The sequence below is a fragment of the Artibeus jamaicensis genome, unplaced genomic scaffold (genome assembly GCF_021234435.1).
Source record: "Artibeus jamaicensis isolate MK-2021 breed Jamaican fruit bat unplaced genomic scaffold, CSHL_Jam_final contig_759, whole genome shotgun sequence".
In the NCBI taxonomy this organism is placed as follows: domain Eukaryota; kingdom Metazoa; phylum Chordata; class Mammalia; order Chiroptera; family Phyllostomidae; genus Artibeus; species Artibeus jamaicensis.
Window position 1 is genome coordinate 233388 of NW_026521953.1, and position 10884 is coordinate 244271.

Consider the following 10884-nt stretch of genomic DNA (forward strand, 5'->3'; position numbering starts at 1 on the left):
ATTCACTACAGAGCTTGATATTCTGCAGTGTCAATTCTGCTCCTTTTTGCCTTTTACTTTGATACGGTGTTTTAAATTTCCCTGTAGTCCTTCAATTTTATATTCTTCTCTTCTTAAAAGTTTTTCTATACAATGGATTTCTATTCTAGTTTTATTGATTTTAAGTTTTGTCATCTTATTGAGGACAGCAATTTTTAAAAATTTCTTTAGAAAACCGAAATAGCTCATTTTTAGGGCAATGGAGTTCTAAATCTTTACAATTATATTCCTTTCTTCAGTACTGCAATTTCCTCTTATTTCCCTAAGCAGGTCTACTTGTTTTCTTGGGAAGTGATATCTAAATAAATAAATAAATAAATATGTCTGTGTGTGTGTGTGTGTATTAGTATGTATGTGTATATACAGTTAGGTTTTGTGTATATGTATTAAGTATTGTATATTCCTATTGAGTCTACTCCATTTTTACAATGGCAAATTCTCTCTTCTTACATAATTAGCTTGAGTTAATATTTACACATAGCTCTGAGATCAACTCTGCTTCTAGCAGATACTTCTCTATTACTACTCTATTCTATTGAGATTAAATCAAATTCTGTGGCTTAAACCTCTTAATTCTCAACCAATGACAGTATCATTAGTTTCTAACATTCACTTCTATCAGCTTTTACCCACATCTTACCTGGAGAACTAAATCTTGTTATTTTTTTGTTACTTGGTGTCTGAACCTATGAATGTGGAAAACTGGGGAAAGGAATGGGTGAGAGTGCTTTATGCCAACCCCAAAGTGCAGCATGCCTGTACCAAAAGGATGATTCCTGAGTTCTGGCTGACAGATTCAACATCTTGATATTCTAAGATTAAAGGGGTGATACAGTGTTTTCATATCTGTTGTCATAAGTAATTAAATTTTACTTACCCCATATTAATTCTTCTACGTTTGAGCAACAGGCTACCAGTCTGAGTTTCAAGTTTTGTGTGTTTTCATTTTTTTCTGTGGTTTTCTAGGGACTTTATAGGAGAGTCAAGATGCTATTTCATAGTTAGCCAATTTCAGTGAAACCAAAATATAAGTAAAAGTTTTGAAGTGTTGATCACACAGAATGATTTCATGCACATATAAATGAACAGAAAAGACTAGAATGAAACAGGATGAATTTTCACCTTAAGTCTTTTATGTATTTTATAGTACATATAATAATATTTATAGTAGAAAAAGAAAAATACACTTTAATTTTAAATATATAGGAATCTTCCTAAGGATATCCTCTTGAAGCAAATGATTTTTAGTGGTTGTTAGGGGACACTGCAAATGTTCTGTGGGATTACTTGGGTTATTTATAGAATTTCTTCCCAGCAGCATTTATTGGGCTTAAGGTTAAGCTGTGATTGAAGCTGTAAACCAAATGAACAGAATTATAAGTTTTTTCTGTGATTATTGTAAAGATGTGAATTCTGATCAAATCTCCTATAATACTCTTGGCATTTGTGGGATTTCTCTCCTGTGTGGACTTTTTGATGAATTCGAAGAGCTGAGCTATGACTGAAACCCTTACCACACATAGCACATTGATAAGGCTTCTCTCCTGTGTGGACTCTCTGATGAATGTGAAGATTAGAGCTGTGACTAAAGCCCTTTCCACAGTCATCACACTTATAGGGTTTTTCTCCTGTATGGACTCTCTGATGAATGAGAAGATGTGACCGCTGACTAAACCCCTTGCCACACTGTTCACATCTATAGGGTTTCTCTCCAGTATGTACTCTTTGGTGAGTGTGAAGCTTTGAACTCTTGCTAAAGCCCTTCCCACATTCATGACAAGTATAGGGTTTCTCCCCCGTATGGACCCTCTGATGAATGCGAAGATCTGAGCTGTGACTAAAGTCCTTCCCACAGTTGTCACATTTGTAAGGCTTCTCTCCTGTATGCACTCTCTGATGAATCTGAAGATTTGAACGCTGGGTAAAGCCTTTACCACAGTCACCACATTTATAGGACTTCTCTCCTGTGTGGACCAACTGATGAATTCGAAGATTTGAGCTCTGACTGAAGCCCTTTCCACATTTATCACATTTATATGGTTTCTCTCCAGTGTGGACTCTCTGATGAACATGAAGTACTGAACTCCGACTAAAACTCTTGCCACACTGATTGCACTTAAAAGGCTTCTCTCCTATGTGAAGTCTCTGGTGAATGTGAAGCAATGAATTTCTACTGAGGTCCTTACCACACTCAAGTTTATAGAGTTTCTCTTCTGTGTGGACTCTTTGATGACTGTGAAGACTAGAGGTCTGACTGAAGCCCTTACCACACACACTACACACATAAGGAATCTTCCCCATGTGGACTCTCTGATGGAAGTGAACACCTATGCTCTGACTAAAGTTACTGTCAGCTTCACCACATCTGCACCGCTTCTTACCTATGTGGGTCCATGCATGTCTGTATAGGTCTGATCCCGGAGAGAAACATGCTGTGCCAATGGAGCACTGGTGAAACTTTTCTCCACATTGATTTCTCTTGTGGAAAGCACATTGTGAGTTCCAATAACAAATCTCCTTACATTTATTACATCCACAGTATTTCTCTTCCACAGAACCTTTCGGTTGGTCATTTTGGTATATCTCCTCAATGTACTCTGAAAGACCTTCCTCTTTTGGGATATAAGAATGCTGAACTATGAGCTTCTGTTCTTTTTCAATGGAGAGATTTTTCCTGGATATGCCAATACAGTATCTGCTTCCTTGAAAACCATGTGGATGACTCATACAGATTTCTCTACCATTGTCTTGAGTGTGTTTTGTGTCAAAGGATTGCCAAGGTATAAACTTTGTATGTTTTAAATTCCTGGGACTTTTGCCTTCAAAAGTTAGTTCATAGTTCCCATAACCTGGCACTTGTTTGGAGAGCACTAACCATTGTTGATAGTAGAAAAGTTCTTGCTGCTTTAGGTCTTTCGAATCTATCCCTTGAATGGTTCCCACATAGTTCTGGTTCTCATATGTCTGAGGGCTAACATTTCTCCAACCTTGCCAGCAAGAAAGATTTTCATGTTCTAAATATCTGAGTCTTTCTTTTTGGGGCTTGTAGCTCTCCTTCCAGTTTCCTAGGAGAATAAACAGATAACCCAGTGGTGATATAAAGGCTGTGTTTAAATATTTCTAAGTACTTCAGTCAATGACCTTCAGAATTATAGGAGTATATGTGTAGGTGGGAGTGGGAAAGAAGGGTTGAGTTAGCTGCTCCATATTTGGGTTTGAAATTCATTGGTTTGTTCATGCATATATGTATTCGTTCACTCACTTATTCATTCCACAAACATATCTTACTACATATCAGTAGTAGTAAGAGTACTACTTACCAGGTACTCTTAGAAATAAAACAGTAAGGCCAACTGCTTCATGGAAATAGTCTTTAAGAGGAGATTTAATTAAGCCCTGGCTGGTGTAGCTCAGTGGATTGAGCGCAGGCCTGCGAACCACACAATCGCGGTTCGATTCCCAGTCAGGGCACATGCCAGGGTTGCAGGCTGGTTCCCTGCAGGCCAGTTCCCAGCAGGGGACCCACAAGAGGCAACCACACATTGATGCTTCTTTCCCTCTCTCCTTCCCTTCCCTTCTAAAGATAAATAAATAAATAAAATCTTTAAAAGAAAAAAGAGGAGATTTAATTAGATTATTTGGAGCATTATTTTAAGAAATGAAATACTGTTCCTACTTTTCTGTTCTCAGATGATGTCATAGATTTCTAAAAACAATGGTCGAGTTAACTCTCTATGTTATCTACATCTTTCGGTGTCCCCCTTCCACACTGACTTCAGTCTTGGCAGTGCAGTTAGTTTCAGTCAGTGGGACAATAGCAAAAGTGATATAAGCAGAGACTTGAAAAGTTGAAAAGTGCTTGTGCATTTCTGCTTGTCCTCTGTCTTTCTGGTTTTGAAAATACTGTGGCCACCAGCATGTAAATGAGCCCAGGCTAGCCTGCTTAAAGGACATGTATTCCACCCATACCCATTATTCCCATTGATGCTGACCTACTGCCAAACATGAGTCATGCTATCTAACTTAATCTTAGACCATCCATCCTAACCAAGTCACTCTATGATAGTCATTCCATCTAACCAATTAGAATCATAAAAAATAATGGGGTAGTTAGGTACACAGCAAAAGCTAAGTTATTCAAATAGTACAAAGTGAGAACAAATTTAGAACCACACAAAAGTGATAATAGTTTGTGGAGATCTATGCTTTAAGTGCAATCCAGAAAGTAAGTAAGGGTAACAATAACAAATTCCTATTAATTATATAGCCTAGGTGTCTTGAAAGATGTCTTGTTTTGATTATCTTCTGTTTGTCATCTGATATAAGACCCATTTTTAAGACTATTTCTTCTACCTCAATACAATACCTAGATAAATAACCAAAATATTCAACAAAACTGACCCCAGAAGAAACTATTCCCTAAGAGCTGGGATAAATTTACCTACTGACATGACATTTGTGTAGTTCTCCCACATGACTTCTCTGTAGAGCTTTTTCTGAGAAAAATCCAGAAATTTCCACTCCTCCCAAGTAAAAATAACAGTCACATCTTCAAATGTTACTGTCATCTGGTCAAACATTAGGCTTTCCAGGAAGAAATCTAATTAAGAAAATAGGCAAAGAAAAAGACATTCATCAGGTTACAAGTGGCAAATCAAATAGAAAAAGAAAGAATTTCAATAATGAAGAAAAACAAGAAAGGTAAGAGGAGACATAATAATAGTAGTCAAACGGCTAAATAACATTTCTAGTCACTGAACGCTATCACCATCATAAGAAACATTTCTATAGCATTTGTCTGATAACTTCACAAATATTTCAAGTAAGTGCTTCACATATATTTCAAGTAATCCTCACAGCAGTCCGGTCTTGTAAAAACCATTACCTCCATTTTACAAATTAGTAAACGATGGTTATAAAAGATAAGTAAATTCTCAAGATCCATGCCTACATAATGAAACAATCACAAATAACTAAAAAAATGAGAAAATTCAGTACTCTTTTATGTTTATTTAATACAGGTTAAAAAACTGAAAGATAAGTCTACTTTAACATAAATGAATGTATAAATAAAATTTAAAAATTGGAACGCTCAGAAACCCAGATTCCAGGACTGAGAACTGGTACCAGTGTGGAAAATAAATGAACTTATGGGTCCCTCATTTTGTAAAAAGCACAGAAAAGTAAAAATCCAACATTATGCTAAAGAAGCCATCGACAGGAGAATATATACAGTGATTCCATTTTTAAAATGTTCAAAAATAGGCAAACTAGCCCTGGCTGGTGTAGCTCCATGGATTGAGTCTGGGCTTCAAGCTAAAGGGTTGCTGGTTCAATTCCCAGTCAAGGCACATGCCTGGATTGTGGGCCGGGCCATGTCCCCAGTGGGGGCCATGTGAGAGACAACCACACACTGATGTTTCTCTCCCTCTCTTTCTCCGTCCCTTCTCTCTAAAAATAAATAAATTAAATCTTAAAAAAAATAGGCAAACTATATGATTTTGCTTACACATGCAGATGTAGGAGTTAATAGTATTTTAAAAGCTAAGGAATAATAAACAGAAGACTTAAGATAGCAGTTGCCTCTAGGAGAGAGAGGGAAAGAAACTGGATCATCAGGAGTCTCTGAAAAGTATTTGCTGGTCTACATGGTGGGCGTCCATGTCATTGTATTTTAAATTGTACATATGTTTTAATATAGTCTTTTGCATTATGTAGCACATCAAAATAAAATTTCAAATTAATATACAAAATCCAATGACATAATTTAGAAAAAATTTAGACACATAAATAATAATCATGGGGGGTGGGTTGGGGGTGGAGAGATTGAGAAACAGGACCCGCAGACATGGACAACAGTGTGGTGACTGCTGGGGGGACGGGGTGTAAGGGGGGGACTAAATGGTAATGGGAAAAATACAATAAAGATTAAATAAATAAAAAATTTCTTTTAAAATAACATTTACAACAGTAATTTAAAAATGTAAAGTTTTAAAACTTAACAAAAACACTTAAAACCTATATAAAGATAGCTTCAGAATTTAGAAATACTCCATCATCTTAGAGAAATAAATATTATTTCATTCCCACCAAACCTGTCTATATATTTAATGGGCTTCCAATCAAGATATAGTACTAAAAAGCTGGGAGGAAGGGTGTATCTGACAAACTAATTTGAAGTGCTTCCATGAAAAAAAGAAAAATTGTGGAAAAGGAATAATGGGGAGAGACTAATCCAATGGTATATTAAAACTTTAATAAGACCTCTATAATTATATCACAGGGTTGACATAGGAATAGAGAAGAAAATCAATGAAAAACACTAAAAATCTGGAAATGGACTCAAATATAGCAATGAATTCTAAACATGATAAAGGTGATATCAAATTCTTGAGGGAAAGATGACTTATTTAAATAATGATACCATCTGGCAAAAAAAAAAATGAAGCTAGATTACCTGCCCTGGTTCTTATGTCTTAGTGATTAGAAAGTTATATCAGATATGCATATTTTAAATAATAATAGCAAATAATTGTTATTTCTATTTGTCAAGAACTATGCTGTTTGTTGTTTTTTTGATATTTCATTTATTTATTTTAGAGAGAGGGGAAGGGAAGGAGAGAGAAAGGGAGAAAAACATCAATGTGTGGTTGCCTCTCACGTGCCCTGGGGACCTGGCCTACAACTCAGACATGTGCCCTATAACTGGGAATTGAACCAGCAACCTTTTGGTTCACAGGCCAGCACTCAGTCCACTGAGCCACACCAGCCAGGATTTATACTAAGTTTTTAACACATTTGATCTCATTTTACTTTCTTAAAGATTCTGAATGGCAGGTTCTATTTTTCCCAATTCAGATGAGACATGAAATAACTGAATCTAGTTTGCATAACTAAGAAGTTGTAGAGGCATGAAACAAGTTTAGGCAGTGAGTCCAGGGCCTGTATTTTACCTAATATGCTATACTAATAAAACATACTAAAAGGTTAATATATTCAATATCTAAAAGTTACTTTTGCTTCTTTTTTCCACAAAATGGAAATCATCATAATATTATTCTATGGAATATTCTCCATATGTAAGCTGTCTTTCTTCCTTTTCCTTATCCTCACTGACTGAGTAAAAAACAAAGGCTAAATTCCTCTTCATACCCATTAAATACACCACATGTATAGGAACACAATTCATTACATTCTGATACTAGTAAGAATTGAGAAATGGGTCCATTTAACAGGTCGGGGCAAAAGTGATCTGGGTTACATATGTGTATGTGTGTATATAAAGAATTCAGTAATTTGAATATGAAAAGGTAGATCTACAATCAATGGAGAAATGTTATGAGAAAAAATTTAAGTGGGAAGAAAAAAGAATGCTTAAGTTTCAGAGTTAAACTTGAAACTATAAAGGAATTGAAAAATGAAAGTGATTATTAGATTTGGGGATGAAGATGGGCTTTCAAAGCAAACCTATTGAATAAAAAGAAATAAGATTTCACTTTATGCAAATTTTTTAAAGTTCAAATTTTTTTATATATACCAATTTCTATATATGTATCTTAGATAAACCAATATATGTATATTTGTACATATGTCTGTATATGTATGCAGACATGTACAAACACAATAGTGTTTGTATGAGTAGTAAGTATGTTTGCATAGTAAGTATTATATAAAGGACTATAAGTCAATGATGGCTGCCTCTGGCTGATGTGCAGGGGACTCTGAGTGGTGCACAAGAATAAGAAACCAATTAAATATTTTAAAAGATTTTAAATGTTTATTGATTTTAAAGAGAGGGGAAGGGAGAGAGAAAGAGAGCAAGAAACATCAATGTGGGAGACAAACATAGATTGGTTGCCTCCCATTGGCGCCCTGACAGGGATCCAACCCACAATCCAGGTATGTGCCCTGACCGAGAATCAAACCTCCAACCTTTTGGTGTAGGGAGGACGTTCTAATTGAGCCTCACCAGCATGGGCCCAATGAAATATTAACAGCCCTCAACAATATGGCCTCACCTTACACATTCATACTTTCTACTGCAACTAGCCCAGTTTCCAGTATTTGTCCCCTCAAATTCTGCCAGAGGTTAAATGGTGGTCTTCCTGCCTGGAATGATATCTCCCTATACATAACAAGTATCCAAATCTGAATTGTTGTTCCCATCTTTTAAGTGTCACTCACTCTAGCGCTGTGTAATGTGCAGTAACTTTAAAAATTATTATTAATTGCATATGGTTCATTTCTCCAATGTTAAGGAAGGACATTCTTATATTTATCTCAGAGCACCAACAATAGGAATTATATAAAAGACTTGAATGACTGAGTAAATGTTGGGAAAAGATACTGGGTGGGAGGCAGGGGCTTGATGCATAGGAGATTTTGGAAGCAAGAGAGGAACACAGAGTATTTTATTTTATCTGGTCCATCCATTGCCTGACCACTTCCACTACTCCCACTATCAGTAGAGAATTCAGAGACATTTTATAAATAAGAAAAGACAATCCCACTCACCTGGGATCAGACAATGAGATAAATAGTGAACATTCCTTTCTACCTTGTGCTCTTCTTTTGGGTAAGGGTGGAGTGTTGAGGATGCTGAGCTGAGGAGAAGAAAGGAGGAATGAAAGACTAGGCATGATTTGAAGTTCCCAATCCCACTACAATCCCCACATACTAATGGGATATAACCCTAAGCGCCCTACAAAGAGGTCAAAAAGAGCCCAAGAATATTTCTGTTCCCTTTCAAGAGAGCTATGAGGATCAGCACCCAAGAGTACCTATTTCTGACCCTCTAGAAACTTCAAAGGTACAATGCTAATTTGAGCATGAAAACACAATTTGATCTCCTAGTTTAACCCAGGGGTTCTCAACGCGAACAAGGCAGGAGAGCAAAGCTCACCTGGGCTCCATTCCCCTTCCACGAAACCAACCCTGGTGCCAAAAAGTTTGGGAACTGCTGGTTTAGTCCCTCCAGGGATGCAGGTGCTCCATATAATTTAACCTCTTCAGCCTCAAGGCTTTCCTCTTTTATTATTAACAAGAATGATAAAAAATTGTTCTAATTACTTGCTAATAGAAATAATAGCAGGGTAGTTAAATAGTTTCTATTTGTTTGTTTTTCTTATTTTTCATCAGTTAAAAAGTCCATTACTCGTCCCTACTTGTTACAACAGCAATGCTGGATTTACTACAAGAGCACCCGGAGTCTTTGAAAAGGACCCCAGATCCTGATCTTAGTCTCAGCTCCTGTCAGCAACCACTTGTGGAGCTTTGGGAAAAACCAAACTTGTAGACTCCCCAAGGCCTCAGTTTCCTCACCTGTAAAATGGAGGCATGAGCCTTTGCCACACCAGTCCTGCCTTGCTCATCACAGGTCCCTGGGGAAAATGATAAAGAGTCCTCTTTTTTTCTCAAGAAAAACCACTCATGGGTGTCTCAAGAGTGGGACAGGTGTGGGCACCCCAACACGCCAAGGGCCGCCCGAGTGTCTGGATGCAGACATACAAACGGTTCTCAAGGAGCGGGATCTAAGGGTCTCAGGGTCACGATCTGCGCAGCCACTGTTCCTGCAGCCAAGACCTGCGCAGTCTCCGTTCCGCGTCCAGTCCCTCGGCCCTCCCAACACCCCTCGTGCCGACAACCCGGGTGCAGAGCCTAAGCTGGCTTTGGCCTTGTCTCTCCTTCCCCTTATTCAGTTTTAACAATCGCAGGGTGGGGCGGGGGGGGGGTGGCAGTAAAGAACCCATGTACACACTCACTGTCTCCCGGATTTCTAAGCCTGACCCGCCTCTCGGCCCGACTCTCCCTTTTCTGCTAGTCCTCCTTCAGTCACAGCTCTCCCCGACCTTGACAGCTTCTGGCTCGGTGCTCCCGAGAGTCACTTAGGAAGCCCCTGAGGGGGCCCGACCAAATCACTCCGACTACAAACAATGGACACAGCCCAGCTAGACAGCACCAGAGCCGCGGGCCTCAGAGCAGACAGCCGGAACGTTTCCATGGAGACGGGAGGGGCGGGCCGGGGAAAAGCGCAGGAGGACGCGGCTCCTGATTGGCAAGAAAGATCGAGGTGCAGCTCAGCCCTCTGAGCGACGGATGGGGGCCCAGCCACCCCAGATTCTGAAAAAAAATAGCATTCTTCTAGGTGCTTTTAGGGCCCCTGGGAACCGGGGCAAGGCTGCAAGTTCTGGGAATGAGCGGCCGGCCATGGAGAATTGTGGGGCCTTCCGAACCCGCCGGCGCGGAACCCACCAGGAACCTGGGAAATCCCTTGTTTTCAGGTCGCCTTGGGGGCCAAGCGTAGTAACTCCTGTCCTCTCGCACCTTCGGCGTAATGGGCCCCCCATTAGCTCTGGCCACAGCACTATCCCTAAACTCGAGTTCGGAGTCACGCGACCGCGAGAAAGACCTTTCAAGTTCCACTTTTTCGTTGCCGGGGACCGGCTTCCCTCGGGGTCAGATCGCGGTTTCCTGCCTCCCCTCTTGAGGTCAAATCCTGGGTTCCTCCGGTGATTTTAGGCAGAGACAGGAAAAGCTAAGGCGGGACCGAGGTGGATGCGTGGGAAGGAGCCTTTGCTCCGTGTCCTGAGAACAGCAGAGATCCAAACATCTGCCCTTGTTATCTAGTTGTGTGTTATCTTAGGAAAATGTTTTTGTTTCCTTAAGCACTGCCCCTCAAATTTGGGCTGGATCCGTAGTATTCAATGATTTAGTGGGTAAGGAACTTTACCTGGGGAGTCTTTAAAAGCAAGGGACTCCTTGGATTCTAATCTGACTATACCACTTACTGGCGAGGAGACCTTGGCTGAATGACTTAACCTTTTGGTGTCAGGGTCCCCACCCACC

General features: G+C 39.3%; 1 protein-coding gene across 3 annotated transcripts; it reads right to left on the reverse strand.

Annotated features, from left to right (window-relative positions):
• Positions 1-1221: 1221 nt before the first annotated feature.
• ZNF214 (zinc finger protein 214) lies at positions 1222-10021 on the reverse strand. Of its 3 annotated transcripts, none has more exons than XM_037133612.2 (5): positions 9888-10021; positions 9361-9419; positions 8554-8642; positions 4481-4639; positions 1222-3104 (listed from the first exon to the last, which is right to left on the reverse strand). In XM_037133612.2, exons 2-5 carry the CDS (start codon positions 9408-9410, stop codon positions 1414-1416), a joined length of 1989 nt encoding a protein of 662 aa, XP_036989507.2. In that variant the 5' UTR covers positions 9411-9419; positions 9888-10021; the 3' UTR covers positions 1222-1413. The 3 variants fall into 3 exon arrangements, with proteins under 3 accessions (XP_036989507.2, XP_036989506.2, XP_036989505.2); XM_037133611.2 differs by having other exon boundaries at positions 9801-10021; XM_037133610.2 differs by having other exon boundaries at positions 9793-10021.
• Positions 10022-10884: the final 863 nt, after the last annotated feature.

Excerpts from the sequence above, each read along its gene's own strand:
- ZNF214 (XM_037133612.2), bottom strand. The coding sequence starts at position 9,410 with ATGAGCAAGGCAGGACTGGTGTGGCAAAGGCTCATGCCTCCATTTTAC. Across the intron at positions 8,643-9,360 it reads CTCATGCCTCCATTTTACAG|CTCAGCATCCTCAACACTCC; the intron begins GTGAGGAAACTG and ends TCTTCTCCTCAG. Across the intron at positions 3,105-4,480 it reads CACAAATGTCATGTCAGTAG|GAAACTGGAAGGAGAGCTAC; the intron begins GTAAATTTATCC and ends TTATTCTCCTAG.